Source organism: Calypte anna, chromosome 1 (genome assembly GCF_003957555.1).
Source record: "Calypte anna isolate BGI_N300 chromosome 1, bCalAnn1_v1.p, whole genome shotgun sequence".
NCBI classification, from domain to species: Eukaryota; Metazoa; Chordata; class Aves; order Apodiformes; family Trochilidae; genus Calypte; species Calypte anna.
This window is the reverse complement of record NC_044244.1, coordinates 93,997,707-94,017,070: the sequence shown is the minus strand read 5'-3', so window position 1 is coordinate 94,017,070 and position 19,364 is coordinate 93,997,707. Positions and strand designations below refer to the sequence as shown.

General features: G+C 45.4%; 1 protein-coding gene across 9 annotated transcripts in view; it reads right to left on the bottom strand.

Moving 5' to 3' along the window:
* The window catches only part of BCL9 (BCL9 transcription coactivator), a 61,184-nt gene that overhangs the window by 3,240 nt on the left and 38,580 nt on the right, over window positions 1-19,364 (bottom strand). For 7 of the 9 annotated variants that reach the window (XM_030460375.1, XM_030460359.1, XM_030460399.1 and 4 more), the window contains 8 exons: window positions 12,080-12,175; window positions 11,900-11,983; window positions 8,627-8,933; window positions 6,729-7,045; window positions 5,629-5,818; window positions 4,808-4,907; window positions 2,168-4,397; window positions 339-599 (listed from right to left, as the gene is read on the bottom strand). In XM_030460375.1, the coding sequence (XP_030316235.1) occupies window positions 339-599; window positions 2,168-4,397; window positions 4,808-4,907; window positions 5,629-5,818; window positions 6,729-7,045; window positions 8,627-8,679 (3,151 nt within the window). In that variant the 5' untranslated portion in view covers window positions 8,680-8,933; window positions 11,900-11,983; window positions 12,080-12,175. The remainder of the gene's footprint in view (window positions 1-338; window positions 600-2,167; window positions 4,398-4,807; window positions 4,908-5,628; window positions 5,819-6,728; window positions 7,046-8,626; window positions 8,934-11,899; window positions 11,984-12,079; window positions 12,176-19,364) is intronic. The other 2 variants (XM_030460424.1, XM_030460418.1) reach the window with 2 other exon arrangements.

Below are 19,364 nucleotides of genomic sequence, written 5' to 3'. Positions count from 1 at the left end.
TAACATGTTGTAAGTCTGACCCTTATTCCCATGAGCAGCCTTCACTCAGACAAGTAATTCCAGTTTGCCTGAATGGAAATCTCTCCTGCACATTAGGGTTTTCCAGATTAGACACTTTCTGAAGAACAGACACTTTCTGAACAGAAAAAGCACTGGTTGCAAGGAGAATTTCCACCTCCCCATTTCAGAGAACTGCAACTGCCTTCCTCAAAAACAACCCATGGCTGTATTTCATAAGGGTTTTCCCTCTCATCATCTTAATTTGATGAAGCTTACATAAAAATCACCCTCAGTGTACTGCCTGATAGCTTGAGCTTATGTTCCTTTGAGTTTCTTACCTGGTACACTGTTCATAGGTGGCAAGTTTGGGGAGCGTGCTGGAGGGGAGTCATCATCCGAGCTGGCCACAGTTTTGATGGCATCATGATAGAGTGGTGTAGAGCTGGGCATGGCAAATTTGGACATCCTGGACATCATAATGGAGAGGGGATTCTGGGAGAGGGTCGGCTCTGGAGGCATGGTGTAAGGACTGCTAGAGGGAAGATTCCCAGGGAGAGTCACAGGAGCAGACTGGCTGACTGTGGAAGGAGGTGGACCACCTTGGGAAAAACGGAGGCAGCAAAGAAAAATACTTTTATTTTTTTCCTTATCACATGTTTTCCCTAAGTCACACTCTTTTCTCCTAGAAATCTCAAAAAACAGCACCCCCTTTTATTGCAAGAGGCCACATGACTAATGCAGTCAATGCCTGTGAAAGGTATCCAGAAAACTAAGCCTACTGGTCAAAATCATTAACATCTGTTATTCTGGATCCTGCACTTGTACTGGAACTATCTTGAGCCTCTCCAAATCCACATATAGAATTATCAAGTATGTCTTAAGATCCTACTATTCAATTTCTATACATTGAAGACCCAGGTGCCAGGTCTAGTACCTTTGAAAATCAAAATCTATAGTCAACTAATTGTTCCTACGCCCACTGACCATCAACTGTAACTCCTTTCCCTTTTTCGTCAGAAGGCATCAAACAAGCACAAGACATAGGCAGCACAACATAAGCTTTAGCAGGTATTATACTAAGACATGCAAGCAGACTTCTGACAAGCTGCACCAGCAGCTGCAAGTAAAACTCCCTTGCTTATGCTTCACTTCATGTTTTACATACACATATTTACTGCTCATTCCAGTTACAGAAGTGTTTTCTGCACCTATTAACATCATCCTTTGCTCTTTCAAAAGTAGAAATAGCTGCACTTCCCATCTCCTTTGTTCTTCACCAATTAATTTCATGCCACCCAGACCACATTTAAGGAAAGATGCTAAACAGAAGCTGTACTATCAGTGAACATTCACTGCACATTCCTTAGCCCCATCCCTAGAGAATACAAAAAAAGCCATTTACACTTTGGAAGAGCTACATGTAAAAGCGTTCATTAAGCGCAACATTAGGCACGGACTAAAGCATTCACATTTCCGACTTGTAGCCACTTAGGCTCACACTGGGCATGGCCTCCTCAGCCATGTGGGATACCACTATCCTGGCTCCCCTCCTGAACACAGACACCTGGCCAGAAACCCTTCCCAGCAGGTGTGAGGAGTTACCCTCCTTGCCACTGCCACTCCCCCAGCAGGCACTCCCTCACCCCCCAGCCCCAGCTGGCACCCCTGGCATTTCCCACAGCAGTGCTCAAGGACAAGGTGGTCACCCTGCTGCCACCTGGCCCCACCCTACTGCCACCTCCCAGGAGGCTGCAGGGGCTGTAGTGCTAGCAGCATGGAGAGAGCCAAGTGGAGTGTGCTCTGGGGCAAGCCCCAAGAAGGTTTGAGAGAGGGAAGGGGGAGGCACAGGCATGCTGCTGACACCCCACAGAGTTTTGAGAAGCAGATGGGGCAGTGCCAGCACCTGCAGCCCGAGGGCCCAGCATCTGAATGACCAACGTCTCACTTCACACAGAAGGCATGGTGCAAACCCACTAATACAACAGGAGGAAAAGCACTTGTGCTCTTCTCAGTGTAGCCACCCAGCAGACTCTCATCACAGTCTCCTGCCAAACATCATTCAGCTTCCACCACCCTGCAAGAAACCTCCTCCCCCCCTTGCTGGACACCTTGGCATAACCCAACACAAACTGAAGGGCCAAACGTGGCTGGGAGAGGCAGCACTCACCTGACTCCACATTCCCCAGCATGGCTGGAGAAGACATTGTGAGAGATGCCTTGTGGTTTGGGGGAATCCCAGGGCTCTGCAAAGGAGGCTTTGGAGACGAAGTCCATCCGGGAGAAGGTGCGGGAAGAGACGGAGACTTGAGGTGGACAGGAGAAGCAGCAGCAGATCCCAAGACAGGGGGAGATTTAATGGAGGCAGCAGCAGCCGCGGCAGTGGGGCCCGCAAGCATTCCTGCCAGCTGGGAGGGTGTCTGAGGGGATTTGAGGTTCCCCGAGGGAGACCCCATCATGGGAGACTGGACCTGGCGCATCGTAGGGGACTTCAGAGGGTTGATTCCTGGCGAATGCACCTGACCAGCTGCAGAGATATCCAAGGGCTTGCGGCCAAGGCTGCGCTGTGCAGGGGGAGCAGTGTTGAGGCTATTGGGGTTACTGGTGGGATTGAGAGGTAGTGGCGGCATGTGGCTGAGCCGGTTGTTAGTCCTTTGGTCAGGCCCCATCTGTTCTCTGAGATTTCGGAGACCAACTCCTGGGCCCTGAGACATGGGAAGGAAAGGCCTGGGACCCATGCCATACTCCTGCTGTGGGTGCTCCCCAAATGGCAGTGGCACCATTTTCTGCTGGGAGGAGAGCATCTCTGAGACACCAGGGCGAAGTTTCATCATCTCTTCTGGCCCAACTCCTGCCTCCCTCAGCTTCTGAGGGACCAGGGGTGGGTTGGAGCCCATGCTGACATTCATGCCCATGTCCCCCTTCATGCTGCCAGGACCCATTCCAAACTCCAGCTCCCTACTAGAGCCCATTTGTGGGGGAATGCCTTTCGGGAAGTCCCCCCTGGAGGGGCTCATCGGACCTTCCACTGGCATGCGAGGGAAGATAGGGTTGTTCCCAGGCTCCATGTGTCTCTGAGAGGGCATCATTCTGTTTATCTCCATGCCGGGCCTAATGCCTTCCATGTTGAGGCCAGGAGGGAGACCCATCTGTTTCTCAGCCAGCTGCTGCTGATAGAGCTCCTCAGGCAGACCTTGTGGATTGGGGAACCGCTCCCCTCGGCCAGGGCCACTGAAGACACCCTGGCCAGGGGGAAAATTTCGGCCATCTGGGATTTTTGGCACATCATCTGGCCAACTAACTCCCGAAAGCCCAGGCCGAGAGGCGGGATTTGGAACACCAGGACCCTCCATGTCAGGGTTCATCATTCCTGCAAAACCAGGCAGACGCATCTGGCTCCCAGGCATGTTGGGATGAGGGGCCATGCCTCTCGGAGGCAGAGAGTGAGACATGTTCATGCCTTCAGGGAAGGGCTCTGGACCTCCAGGTCCCCAGCCCTCCCCAGGGGTCATCTGGTAGGGAGGGGGAGGACCTCGGACCACTCCACGAGGCCCATGCTGATGGACCATCATGTCCTGCAGTGAACACTGCTGCACAACCACCTGCTCTTGCTTTCTTCTCTTCTCCTCATAAAACTCCTGCTGCAGCTTGAGCCAGGCCACCTGCTCCGGAGTCATGTGGTCCAGGTGGTCTGGGCCTATGGGTCCTGACTGGGAGTTCATTGGTGGTGGCCCCATTTCATCTGGGGAAAAGGGCATGTCCCTGTGCCCTTGAGGGCCAAACGGAGCCGCTCCATCTGTCCGAGACCCTGACCCTTTGCCTAAACTTTGGGATTGAGCCATCATGGCCTGTATTGGCCCTTCAGGTTTCTTTTGGGGACCATCCAGCACCCCAGCATTTGGAGGTGGCCCCCCACTTTGCCCTCCCGCAAACTCCTTCTCATCAGGGAAGAGCATGCGCTGTATGTCTCGCAGGGTCTGCAAAGAGCGTTCTCGATGCTCCAGCTGCTCCTGTGACAATCCATCGGGATTCTCGCCCAAACTGGATGGGTCCCCGCCAGACACCTGCTGGGGAGGACCTTTGGGTTCTGCAGCAGAGCTATTGCTACCCTGGGAAACGGGGCTAACGGCTCGATTATTGGGGGTTGAACTCTGCCCAAATCCTTCCGTCTGCAACGTGGTGGAGTTGGCAGGGCTGCCCACAGACATCACTTTGCTTTCCACATTGGGACTGTCCTGATCTATGGGACATGGAGGGGCGGTGGATTTGGATACCGGCGCTGACACAGGTGGAGTCGGCTGCATTTTGGCGTTTTGGGGAGGGTTCTGGTCCTGGGCAGCAGGGGGCTGGGGCTGCGGCACGGGCTTGGGTTCAGTCCGAAGTGTAGTGATCTGGGGATTCTGCAAGAGAAAACCACATGCTGTGTCTCACTCCTTTTTTACAGCCATGTCACATAAGCAGCAGTGCAAACAAAACATCCTGTCTCCTCACTAGCCTGCACTTGGCAAGGAACGGCAGCCTTAATGCAGCTATGACATAGCAGCATCTTGACCATGAAGAAACTTATTTTGCTCAAGCATTACAGCAGGTACCCCTTGCCTCTTGCTAGCTTCGCATGAGCAATGACTCAGAAACATACTACCCAAATATTCCAAGACTCAGGCTTTTCTCTGGATGATCCAAAATAATTCTTTCCAGAAGGCCAGAGCCACTATTTCTCTCTTTAAAGTGTAAATAATCAGCCGCCTCTCTGAATCCCCCCCACACAAGCACATTTGATGTTTCCCACCCACATGCAGGTATTCCTTACCAAGGGTAGAGTGTTTCGTTCCGCCTTGCTGTTTGAGATGTTCTGTATATGAAAGGACACTATCGTTTCCACCTGTCCCTTCAGCACAGCTTCTGCAGCCCTGAAAAACAGACAGGCAGATGCACAAATCCAGTCAAAGCTAGGAATCAATTTTTCTTCTATTCTTCAGATGGCAGATGGGAGAAAGACTGAACTACACATTTCACTCTAGGTGAGTAGCAAAAGAAAAATGCTTACATCTACAAACTCAACAGGTTTCATGTCTCAGTTTGGGCCATCTTGGCTGCTGCTCACTGCATGGATTGCAAAACAGTATCTACAAGCATTTGCCAAAAAAACCCACAAAAAAACAAAAAACAAAAACCAAACCAAACAAAAACCAAACCAAACAAAACCAAACCAAACAAAAACCAAAACAAACAAAAACCAAAACAAACAAAAACCAAAACAAACAAAAAAAACCAAAAAAACCAAAAAAACAAAAAACAAAGCAACAAAACCAAAAAACCACCAAAAAAAAAAAAAAAAAAAAAAAACCAAACAAACAAAAAAACAAAACACAAAACACAAACAACCCAAACAAGCCCAGAACCAAACAAACAATAAACCAAACTAAAACAACAAAACCCCAGAATACCTTGGAGGAATAAATGATCCCTCCTCAGAGGGCAAGACATTTTCCCTTCCAGCATCACCAAAACAAGCAATGACTTTTTGCTTTAAGAACACACTTGATGGAGAGAGTGCACTTGAGAATCCTAAAAAGGGAGCACAAATGTAAGCCCTGCTCCCTGAAAACATTCAAGCATCTACCTACGTACTTGTTGGCCATCTCAGTAGAGAAGACGTAAACCACTTTGGATGGAGTCTTCTGCCCACTTGCCGGCTCCAAACCAGCGGTCAGGACATGGGAAGGTGTGGAAGACCTTGGGGCTGAAGCATTTGAAGGTGTCATGGAGTGTGGTGTGTGCTGAGAATCCTGGGACTTCACATGATCAGCAGAATTGCAGTCTGGAAGGGGAGAAAGAAGAAGAGAGGAATCACTGTCTCAAGAGCATTTTGGAAATAATTTGTAGAAACTGATCAGAGCTATTGCTCCTGAAACTTCCTGCATCTCCCTCAAGTAGTACTAAAGGCAATTCTTCTATTACACCATGTATCTTTCCCCAAATGCCACCTGCCCTTCAAGCACCACTGGAAGAAAGCTCATCTTGTCCCTTTCCAAGGCAAGTGGCAGTTCCCAGACCTGATCTCTTTGAATTCTCTAATTGCAACAGAGAAGAGCAGGAAAATTACACTCCAAATAAACAAATACAAATGTGTCCACATCCAAGGAAAACAGTTGTTGCAAAAAACTTTACTTTTTTTTCCTTCAGCCACCTTAGCCAGGTGGCTTAGCAAATGGACAACAAAGTAAAGATGGAGAACTGCACATCTAGTCTCTTTTTGCACTGCCTAACAGGGGCAATGTTGGAGCCAGGAACAGAACACAGAAACCCCAGCTCTCTAGCTTATGTTACCAGTCAGGGTGCTACAGGTTACATATCTGTGTTGACAAAACAGGCTTGCATATTGTTCAAACCCCCAGTAACAACAGAGCAGTTCCTGAAAGGCCAAAGGCCAGAAGGAAACCGACAGGTTGCATTTGTACTTTCAAATCCTCTAGGGAAGTTTAAGAGTTATAAAGCAACTTTCCCACCAGAGTAAGGTCTGCACTTTAACTGAGACTGAACAGGACATGTACTGATGCCAGCTATGACAACCTCTCCTCTTTGCTTGCTCTCAAGACCTTTAGACTTCATGGGATGCAACTTTCAGAACCTCAGACAAATGTTTTGCTAACACTTGCACATCGATTCACCATCTCACAGAGGGTTCAGACTAATTGTCTGTACCTGCACATAAATCCTAGCAAACATACCTTTGATTTCAGGGTCATCATTAGGAGTCCCAGCTTCCCTCTGTTCAAAGGAGTCTGCTGAAATGCTCCTCTCTCTCTTGCCCTTCCCCTTGGCACCATTTCCAGCCCCATTCTTCAGCCCCATGCTCCCACCTGGGCCAGGGAGCACTTTGGGAGGGTGACCTCCACTTTTGGGGTCACAGGGAGAGGGCTGAGATTGGCTGGTGGAGCCCCCTTGTTTGCCCTGATTGGAAAATTTGGAATCCAGCTGGGGGTTGCCAGACGGGGACATCACTGTAGGGGGACGGACCATCACCTCCTGCTTTGATTTAGGGCTACTAGGAATAGAGAACAAAAAAAAGGAGAAAAAAAAAATTGACAAATCACACCATTGATTCGTTCATTAATTCAACAGATTAGAGAAGAGAGAAGAAGAAACAACCACTTAGCTTTGCAAGCTAAGACAATTGCTGACAAATTAAAAAATGCCTGCAAGCTTAGAATCATGCAAGGTGGCTTTTTTCAACATGCCCTGAAAAGGTTATTATCCAAGATGGGATCTCATTGCTCAAGAAGCCACCAGGGCAAGCTACAGACCTGCCAGATCCCAGATACTATTGTCACATGAGGACCTACCTCTGGGGCTTCTGTCAATAAAGACAACGGTTTCTATGTGCACAGAGAAGCACCTCACACCAAGACCAGCTAAGAGTAAACAAACAAAGCACAATAAAGTTCACCTCACCAACTCTCCTGAACCCCAACTATACACGGCAGCTCTGATCAGAGTAGACCACCCCACACCCCCTTCCCTTGCACCTCCCTATCCAGTTCTACAGGGAGCACAAGGAAAACCCAGCATTACTGCAGCATTCATCATACATTGGGGCGAGCTGCCAGGAAAACACAAACCTCTGACCGTGAAAACAATTAAACCAGCTACAACCTGCCTCTGAATAAGGTAAGAGAAGGATACCATCTCCCTGCACACTCCTACAAAATGGGGCAGACGAAGCTTAATATGCCAAAGGAGATTCAGAGTCTTTCCTTCCCACTTCCATTCAGAAAAAATTGCATCCTAAAACTATTTTGCTCCTCTGGGTTTCACAGACATGTTATCCACCCCCTTCCTCCTCACTCTTCAGTTATTCCATCACTTTCAGATCTTTTGCACTGTGTTTTGCCATAACCACTACCACTTCCACCAGGCAGCACTTGCTAGCATCCTCACTGTAGGACTTCCACAAGCTGCTTCCTCTTCTGTACAGGTATCTGACTCTGACATTCCCTCTGAGTTACTCTCAAGCTTCAGATGACCTCTAGAAGTAAATAATCAAACTTGACAATGCTGTATAACAGACCATTCTATGTCCCTGAACACTGCTTCGCTTCCATATTTTTCCCATTCCAAATTAGCAGAGAAGAGATGCTAACTTGCTTCACTGGCAGGTGAGTGATGCAGAGGATATCAGTTCACAGCTGATCAGTTCTACAGGCCGTTCAGGTCCATAATATGGAGGAAGTGTTTTGTGCCAAAGTACAGACAGAAAGACCTCCTGCTGCTCAGCTACCCTTGTGGAAACATAATTAGAAGTGGGGAAGAAAAAAGAACAACAGCTAGCAACAGCATGTTTACTCTCCTACAGTCTATTCAGACATCTGATAGGAGGGAAGAGGATGTGAAGAATAGAGAATTTGCACCTCACAGGTTTAGAGCTTTCAGCTCATCCTGAGACTAAGAAATGTAGAAGCTCATCAGCACTGTGCAGCCAGCACACAAGTACACAGCAGGTCTGACGGGAGCACAAAGAAGGACCACTAAGTCACACACACACCAGCCCTTGGCGAATCTTGCAGCAGAGCAAGGAACAGCATCATGCACAAATTCAAAGCAGCTGACCACAGCCTCTTTTCCTTACCTCTGTGTGTTGCCTGACGGGGAATTCCTCACTTTGGGGTTACTGGAATGCATTGACAGAAATCCTGAGCTCACAGTCTCACACACAGGCAGATGGGCTCTCCTCAAGTTCCTCTGGGGAGCGTGCCGCCAGAGGCAGCGTCGAAGCACTTCCTGCCACCCGCTTCTCTCAATGTTGGCTGTCTGCTTGCCTTTTTTCTCTTTGCTCCTCTCTGGTTTTGCACTGGGTGCTTCCCTCCTGCAGCTCCAGCATTCTCTAGACTTGTGCCTCCTGCTGCCCAAGGGAAGTCTCGCATCTCCAGAGCACACTGTTAAAACCACCCCACAAGAAGAGAACAGAAAACTAGTGAGGAATTTCCTAAGCAGATGTGTCTGGTGTAAAGCAGTAAGTGGCAATTCTTCACCCATTACTGAGAAGACACAGGAGAGCAGCTTTTAGATGGCTCAGTAGAGCTGTGTATTTCAATCTGGAGACAGTCCTGGCTGGTGGTTCAGTTTACAGGCAATGAGGCCATCTTCCCTTGATCCAAACCAATTTACTCCAGAATCAACAGAACAGGGAGGAGCCTTGTGTCTGGACACTTTGGTTCTGCATCTGTGCGCAGCTTGAAGACACCTCACAGCAAGTCAGAAGGAAGCCTAAATTACAAACCCCCAACATGCCTTAGCTATCCAGATTTCCCCTGTGAATGGCTGTAATCTGATATTTCTTAAGAACATAAACTCTACTCAGATCTTTTTCTGTCTCCTTGGTCCAATATAACTAGACATATGTTCGATGTTGTGAGCTAAGGGTTGCAAAAAGGGAGGAAAATAAAATAAAATGTCTTCCTGACCACCTGTACGCAGCCAGCTATGCTGTGATTACTCTGAAAATACTAGAGGCTAGTCACTCAATATATATCTATTAGAAAGGCCAAAAGATCACTCTCTAAATTTGCTCAGCAACACTACTGAGACTATTGAGACTGTATTAAAAAAAAAAAAAGCAAGCAGCTTTTTTTTCAGGTTCTTTCCAAGAAACAGTATGTGTGATGCTCACAATAAGGCACATAAAACTGTTTCTGGAGGAGGTATCTATTGAACATTAGTGTTTACATCCTTTGGGCTAAATTATTTTGGAACAAATTTCTGTCTTGTTTATGTTTCAACAACATCTCTCCTGTTCATCTCACCTACTCAGATGCAAATCCACTTAATTTAGAACCTAACAGAGATTTATTGTTAATGTATTAAGCGTTGCTAGTTAATTATTATTCAAATGTAAATATTCCCAGTATTCCTTCTCAGCACCAAAGTACCAGTTTTTTCCTCTGTGTTATCAAAAGAAACTAAATAAATCTCACCAGACTGGGAGTGTCTTGAATTTTAAGAAGAAACTACTGTGGATTTAGAAAACAAAAATCGGTTTACTTACTTGCTAACATCTGAGGATTAAGAAGCACAGGCATTATATGACCACCTTTGGCCAAGGACAGTTATCAGTAAACTGTAGTATTAAGCACCATGGTTTTCCTGTTCCCCAAACTGATCTTGTGAGGTTGTACCATTACACTTTTTAACAATTTTGCACTGCTGTACTTTAACACAGTGGTTCACACTGCAGTTGTTCCATGAAGCTCCGCATCATCTCAAAAATCCTCCTACCACACACCTTCTTCATGCACCAGAGAAACCATCCTTCTCCCTGTTCTCACCTCTTCTGTGTCACACAAACCCATGAATATGTGGAATGTTTGTGCAATAAAGGTACCATTTTTAATGCCTCATATAAGGCAAGGTCAGGTGAACTCCAGTCTGAGCCTCACACCCCACAGGATCCCAGTTAACCCAGTGATTTTGAGAACAATGTTGGAGTTGCTCTGTTACTATTATTACTACTACCATGCTGTAGCTGAAGCTGGTACTATACAATTACAATAAAGACGAGAAATCACCTTCACAAGTACCCAACTTTGTACCATCTTTGCATGCAAATTTGGCTCCTATGTCTGTTTTGACAACAAAACTGTAACATTATCTACAACACTCAACTCCACTTTTCAAGAGTCTTACACAGCTGTAAAAGTCACCAGAAATCAGTGACACTTCAAGATCTTCACTTAAGGTGCAGATATGACTCCAAGTATGGGGAATTTCAGGTAAAAAAAAAGGAACAACAGCATTAAAGTGTGTAGAACCTAATGCTAAAAGCAGCATGTAAATGCCTGTGTGATTAACTTAAGTATTCTTGTAGTTTCATCCTCTGCTTTTCCACTTTTGTTATTTATGCATTATTATGTTTCCTGTTATTATAAGATGAGAACTTTGTCAGCTCCAGGTGAGCACAGTGCAATGAGAAAATGTGCTGAACAGAATCAGGATCACACTGGACACAAAATATTTCTGACACCACCAAACTGTCAAGTACTTAATGGCAGGGTGGGGAGGGGGGGAGGCAGGGTGAGAAATAACCTCCATTTTTTAGCCCTCCTTTTTGTTATGCTATACACATGGATCTTACATCTATTAGAACTGATGTGTTTTGCAAAGGAAACGTTTTTCCGATCTCAGTTTAAATTTCTTCTTACCAGAGAGAGCAATAAAGGACACATCAATATGGACACTGGTGGAACAGCTGCAACTCAGCTACCTTCACTTCTCATTTCTGCACACTGGGAATGTACCATTTTTAATAATGTGAAATGGAATGCCTCATGATTTTTCTAAATGCACTTCTAACATATGTATGTCTGGGAAACTAGGGTTCTATAATGGAAAAGCTCAAGAGAAATGTATTTTTTCAGCTGGAGTCTGCCTGCCACAGCAAAGCCTTTATCATTGCTCTGAAAATAAAAGTGGGGTCACTGACAGTGTATGGTCAAGCTACTTCAAGACATTCTAGCAAACTACATCTAAGGCTGTGGTTTCAGGATTGCTTTATAACATGCCAGGTAATGGCTGCAGGGAAAAGGGGTGGTTCAACTAGCTACTCTGACCACCTCTCTGGACCAGATCAGGGGAAGACATGAATGGGAGCTAATCAAGAGACACAGCAGAAGTTTCTATTCAGCCGGATTAGTCCCCTGATCTGGTTGATGACAGCCACATCAGTGCCACTAAAAGCTCAAAGAAGAAGGTGAACACAGGTGAAAATGAGCCTCATCCAATGGGCTGTAGTCCACAATTTGGATGGCCTAAAATTACTTCAAATCCCCAATTGCGGAAACAAGGGATGAACCTGCATTTGTGGAGATATGATTGATAGATGTTGCCTTTCTAACAAACAGCTTACCGAGACCCCTGGTGTCACGACACAGCACTACTCCATTGTGGAGGCCATGAGCTGCAAACCACTTGTCTCACAAGAAAGGATCACCTGGAAAAAGGAGAGAAAGAAGATTTCACCAACAAGGAATTCAAGCTGTGCATCCCTCCCATGCATCCAGCCAAAGCAGCAGGGAATCAAACTCACTCTGATCCACTGACAAGGGAAGTCTCTGCTCAGACTGGCAAGATTTGTCAGCACCGAAAAAGCCACCATCAGACTGGATGAGTCTGGAGATGTGTGCTGCACAAGGAGGGGAAATAGGTCAGACCTGCTTCAGGCACTCCCACATTTGAGCTAGCTGGATTCCCATGAGCTCATCTGTGCTTAGAGAAGCTGGCACAAAGCTTGACATGTAACCTCCCATTCTCTGCACCATCTCTCTTCAAGGGCTCACTTTCACTCACTATGAGGCCAGCAACTTCTGCCAAACCCCTGTGCTTCATATATTAAACCTCCTCCACATCCAGACAACATATAAATAAAAACATCAAGTATCAGGTAAAGCCATGCAATTTTAAGTTATATGTAGAGGAAAACCAAGCAGGTTTTAGAAGGAAGAAGCACTATCTCTGCTCTAGCAGATCTGAGCTTACATCATAGTGCTATACTACAAGGAGAAAGGAATCCAACAGCAGACCTTCCAAAGTAAGACATACTGCAAGTTTTGGTCAGGATTGGTCAGGTTGCACTACGGTTACTTTCTGTAAAGCTAAAAGATTTCGTGGCCCAGGACCATTAATGGAGACAATTCTGCATCAATTAATGTTCACCCACATGTTAAAGCAAGTTTAAATGTCTGGAAGTTCTGTAATACACAGAAACACGGACTTTGAGCAATGGCTCAGTGGTTAAATTTGAGGTTAGTAAAGACAGACTTGCCAGGCTTTCCCTCACCCACTCTGAAAACTGGAGAGGCTGCAAGAACAGTGTGAATCGAGACAACATTCACACTGTTGGGGCCAGCAGGGTCTCTCGGAGCACTTTCAGCTATTTACACAGCACAGACAGACAGCCTTGCAGTTAAAGTATGACTACAACCTGAAATCACTACCAGAAGTTTTCTGTGTAATCCCAGTGCATTCTGCTGACCAGATCTCCCAACCGGAACACAGGAGCTGTTACTAGGCTCAATTAATTACAACATTGTGAAACTCTGCATATTCTCTTCCCTCCAACATTCTCCAAACTATTATCTACTGCAGCTTCACCTTAATAATGTAGCAATGCACTGCCATGTAATCCATTTCAACAAAACCAAACTACAAAGCTAGCCCCAACAATGCTGCTACATTCTCCACCCAGTCCAGCCAAATCAAACAATGAAATCATCAACCTGATAGACCATCCTTATCTAGCCATGTCACACCTGCAGACAGAAGCTGAAGCAAACACCTATCCGCAAGGAGCTGCTTTATCCAGTAAAACTAGCACAGCAACACAATGCATCCCTGAATCCAATTACCCAGTTATACCTCCTCTCCCCTTTCCCCGCCCCACCCAACAAAACAATACAGGCAAAGCCATGCAGTGCCAGTACTGACACACCTCTATCAAGACGAGACAGAAATCACCTTTTCCCTTGAAAGGGAAAACCAGCACACATCAGGACTGAGACATCATCATAGTGATCAGGGATCTATTGCTTGGAACTTTCAAATCAAACTTGGAAAAGCACAGGAGCAGGGCAGACCTTAACATACCAGGCTCAGGCCTGCAAGAGGCACACAAACAATCAGAAGTGGGGTCCATCTTTAAGGCTTGCAAGACTGCAATTCCATCCTCTGCTCACCTGCACAGGGTCTTAGCTCACAGTCAGCTCAAGACAGCTTCCTTCAAGTGAATTTAGGAGCAAACAAGTGAGAGCATGTACAGAAGCAGCTACGACAGAGTAACTAACAAGACACAAATGCACAAATTATGTTAGCCTTTGGTAATGTATTCATGAACCATCCCTGCACTTCTACAAACTAGCCATCATTTTATTGTACTGCAAATGGAAGAAGAACATCCAGAGTAAGCCCTTAAACTGAAAAGGCTTGATAGTGACAAGTGGTGAGGCACTCAGAGGTGTACAGCATTCTGGCTGCTTCAACTGCAGTTAGCACTAAATCACTTCAGTCTTTTCTCCCTCTTTGAGAAGGAGAATGTGGAGAGATGAAATAAAGGCATACAAGGAGATAAAAGTTATCAAACTGTGGCCTGGCTGTGACACAAAGCTTTAAAGGCAAGAAACCTCTCTCTCTATCTACAAGAAAGTGCACACTTCTTTTTTTATCCCGCAGCCTTTCTGACACCGTCAGTCTGTGCTGGACTGAGGGTGGCAAGAGCCCAAGCTCAGCACAGAAAAAGAAAAAAGGCTTGAGACCTGCTGCTACAGAAAACAAACGACAACTTTGAATGCAAGCTGTGCCAGCACCCTGAACTGTAGCTGTGGTAGTGGAGTAGGAGAGAAAGAACAGAGTGAAGTAAAAGACTGCTTTGGGAAGAGCAGTGGCTTCAGGAGCAACCAAGAACAGACGCATGAGTAGCAGAAGCTGAGCAACTGTTCATCTTGACAGCCACCAGGAAGCAAAGTGCTGTGTGTGCCTCCACCAGTGGATTCCCCATGCAGCCAGAGGTGGTGTAAGGCAATGAATCAACTGATGCTCTGCTCTCCTGTAGAACAGTTTTACTGGGAAGGGCACATCCTATTTCTCAGACCCTTGTTCAGCCATATAAAAAGGAAAACACCTGAACTGGCAAAAGGTAACTCCACTACTCCCAAGACACACCAAGAGCTACCAGTGGTTTTCACCATATGCTACACACCAGTTTTAAGTGTTTGCTTATTTTGCTCGCTTGCACTTTAACTGCACATGTTGCTTTTTAGTTAGCTGCCTAAAGTACTAAAGTACTTGATTACACACTTCATTGATAGAGTGCAACTGGGAAACAAGGAGGACACAAAGTTATTCTATGTTTTTACTAAACTGTCAAGACTACCAAAAGAACATGTAAAAGCAAGGACATAAATCCACATGAGTATTCTACACTACACACATCTCCCTGTGACATCTGAGGATACAAGGACACAGGACACTTCAATCCTTGACACAGTCCCAATTTCTAGATATGGTCCCTATTAAGGGCTTTTCGCTATGCCTTTAAATCTGCTCCTACCTCTGAGCAAAAGCTGCCCTCCTCACCCTTTTCCACTAATGCATAAAGCATGTTTTTGTAATACAACTAGTGCTGGACTCACCACCATTCAAATAGGTTTGTCAAAATCACTGCCTTACCTTTTGTACACCAAATGTGTGCTGGACCCAGGAAGGCAACTTCAACCAGACGAACTCCATCCAATTTTATCCCTTACAGCCATCGCTAGCACTTCTGACCCAGCTGAAAATTAACTCTAGATAAGATGTGATTAATTTTCAGGAGACAAACTTCCTGTTTCAGCTAACCTGGTGGCCGCAAGCTCACTGGTGTTGGCACAAAGGAGGCAGCAGTGACTGATGGCACACACATGGAGAGGTTTAATCTGGCTGTTCAAATATGCTTGAATCCTTCTCCTGCCAGGACCCTCTGTCCCTTTTTCTTAAAAAAGGGCAGAAAGTACACTGGGTGACTAAAGAACTGCTCGGGCTAAAGACACAGTATCAACACACATCACCTGAACACCTGCTTATTCAAGCAAGTCATCAGCAGATGGTCTGACTACCTACTATCCTGTCATTTCCACAGCAGAGTTTGCAAACCTCATCCTCTAATCAACTACATCATTATGAAGACTTTATAGTGACCTTCCAGTACCTGAAGGAGCTACAGGAAAGCGGGGAGGAAATTTTTATAAGACATGTAGCAATCGCACAAGGAGTAATGGCTTTAAACGGAAAGAGGGTGGATTTAGGTTACATATTAGGATGGTATCTCACTATGAAGATAGTGAGACACTGGAATGATTGCCCAGGGAAGTTGTGGATGCTTCATCCCTGAAGTGTTCAAGGGCCAGGTCAGATGGGGCTTTGAGCAACCCAGTCTAGTGGGAGGTGTCCCTGCCCATTGCAGAAGAGTTGACTTGCTTAAGGTCCTTAAGGTCCCTTCCAACCATACCATTCTTTGATTCCATGATCATCCCACAGTAGACTTTCAACTGCTTTGCTCATGTGTTCATCTGCCAGAAGGGTAGCAGCCATTTGCACCAGGTGCACCTCATATGCTCTGCCCAAAGCAGCTGCTGATGTGGGGAAAATACCATGTTCTGGCATTTCCCATCAAGTCATAAATTCCATTTTCTTATAAATCATTTTCACAACATCAAGAGCGAACTTATTAATACTAAGCTCATTATATAGCAATTGCAGCCAGTCACCTATTTCTAGATGGTCCTAACTTACCTTGAAATCGCATGGATTTTTCTACTTTTACGTCTCGACAATAAAAAGAGCAAAGCCCCCCCCCCATTTCCCAAAGCCAAGAATTCCTCTTTATGCACATCAGAGAAATGTCTGCTAATCCTTAGTCTGCACGGCATTACCTCTTTGTTCATGGCCTTGTACCAAGAAACAACTCTTGAGCAAAAGAAGAATCAAGAACTTGTCACCTGAAGTCACTTTGCTACATGAATGTGAGAACTACACAATCTTCATCAGGCACAGTTACAAACTCCATCAAGACACTAAGCTCTCTTGGACACATGGTGTGCATGCACCTCTGTTAACTCCTAAAACATGGTAAGGTTATTGCCCACAGCTATCTCCATAGCTTGTAACAAGGGGAAAGACAGGGTCACTTCAAACGTTAACACTTTGTGATCCTACAGCCACACTGACAGGGAAAGAGCATGCCAAGATATAACATTAACAGAAGAGAAGTCCTTTGGGTAGCTCAATGTACCCTATCTATCACACACACAGGGACAATTTCATAAAAAATCAGCTGCTCCTGATCATCAAAACATAGATGGCCAACAGCAGAAAAGTCACAAACTTTGCTCTCCCATCCTTAAAAGTACAGCTAAGACAACCACTGACAAAGCACAACACAACCCCAAAAGCTGAGATGAAGCATTTTATGACATTTCTCATGTTACCATCCCCTGCTCTCAAGGCACAGTCCACTGGCTATTCTTTCCTACTGCTGGCTCACAAAGCACACAGCTAATAACAAAGGCATGATGTGAAGTGGTTTAAGTAGTTATTTATTTTAAAAGGATTTTTGTAAATACCTGAAAAGGATCATTTTGCACAGAAACATTTTCCACTTCTCTCATAATCAACGGTAGGTATTAAAAGTTGTGAGTAACACTAACGCTTTTTTCAAAGAGGCAACATGTCGATTAAACTCTATTTTCAGTGCATCTATCAACACTTCAGTGTGTTATTAATACAATGGGGATGTATGGCTGTCCTAGAGTGTCTGTCTGATTTTGTACAGACACTTATAGACACCAGTGAGCAGATTCAAGGGGTACACAGGCAAACATCTGAAGTCCCTTTCAAATTCCCAGCTACTATTATTTAAAAAAAAGAAAACCACCTTAGCTACCTGGGACTAGAGCACCCTCTTGGCAGGACTATGACAGAGTTCTAGAAATCAGTTTGGGGGAAAAAGCCAAAGAAAAAGCCCAAAACCTAAGCTACAACTATCTGCTTCTGTAGAGGAGTACTACCAAACGCTTCCCCTTGCTGTTCACACCATTTCAGCTTCAACCAGCATTAATGGCATATGCAGGTCATCCACACTGCTGCCGAGGCATTAAGCATGCTGTCATGTAACCCACAGCATGCTGTGACATCATGGTGACTCAAGCTCAAGTCTCAGCATACAACTGCCAACATCAGTTTCAGCTCCACCTATGTTAGCAATGCTGGGAGCAGTCTCTGTACATTACAACTGGAGTTTTAAGCACTTTACATGGAGCATCACTTAACCTTAGCAGCAGCCTGTCGGCTCTAGAGCTCCTACTATTGTTAACACTGCTAAGATCAAAAGCTCTGGCAATAAGGGATTTTTCAAATGTGTTTTACCAGTATTTCCTTAATATATGACAGGCTTTGTGCATCTTACTACATCATGTTAGCAGTTAACAGCCCCAGCATCAGTCCCACCATTACATGCACGAGTCTGGTGGACAGCACTAGAGTCTTCCAGAGGCTGCTTTCATAAGCCTACATTCATCAAAACTGCATCTACTTTTTGGGAAATACGTAACATGCTCAGAGTGAAGGCAATCTCTTTTCCCTTACTTCTCTGGGTATTTTTTCTAAAATATAAAGCATCAGCATGAAAAATCATAGGTAAAATACACCTTTACCAAGCTTGCTAGCAGCACAATTTTTCAGAAACTAATCTGTGGAAGGTGGAGAAAAAAAAAAAAAATTTAAAGATGTGACAACAATGGATGGAGAACAGGAATGAAAGGAAACACCAGTTTGTTCTTCAGCATCTAGTAACACTACACAGTTAAGCAGAAGGCTTGTGAGAAAGAAGCCACAATCAGCTTCAGCGTAGACAAAAAAAAAAAAAAAAGTGCTTTTTCTTTCAGTTCAGCTTCATGAGGCTTCCGGAATAAAGATAAAGAAACGGTCCTCAGGCATACCTCCTCAGCGTGCAATCTTGTCCAGTTTTCATAAGCTAAGTGGGGCTGAGATGGTCAGTAAAGGACAGAACCTCCTCCAAGGAAACCTAGTGCTACGCAAGCAGTAATTCCCAGTATGCTGCTAGGGACATCACACAGGATGCCTGTCAGAATTGCTGGGGCAACCCATGCACCCTTTCTTCATGTTAATCTTCACTTTAACAGGTATTCTGGCCTATCTCATCCAAATGAGCAGTTTTCCAAGGCTTCCCTAAGCATGGCTATCTATCTGTGCTTCCTGCGAGACCAGTTTTCCTTAAGACTGCCACCACCAGCTATCCCCCTCTCCTCCCTTACACAAACCCTTCTGATGTTTGATAGCACCACACACCTGCCACCTTGCACAGCTCAGCACTGCAAAGCAGGCACTCCCACGGGAGCAGAGCTGAAGAATCACTATATCCCATGCAGCTGACTGCTGGTAAGATGTACCCTTGATACACATGTTCCGTTGCACTGAACCTCTAATTCTTGCTTTTAGACCCACATTAGGCATGTCAGATGAAGCACAACCTTTAATGATACAGGGCAGTACTTCTGTATACTGGTTTCCTAGTCATTAAGTGCAGGATCTTCAAAGACAGGATGACTCTTCTAAGGAGTACAGCACTTCAAAGAACTCCAGCAAGCAAAGACTGCATGTAAACAGTACTCCACAATGCTAACATGTTAATATCAAAGCTGCTGGGATTAAAAACTGACGTCTGATAAGTAACATGAGGTCAACTAAAAGATCTCAAAACACTGCATGTTAAAAATGTTATTTTGACAAGAAATTAAGCAATTGTATAATCAGGTCTATTATCA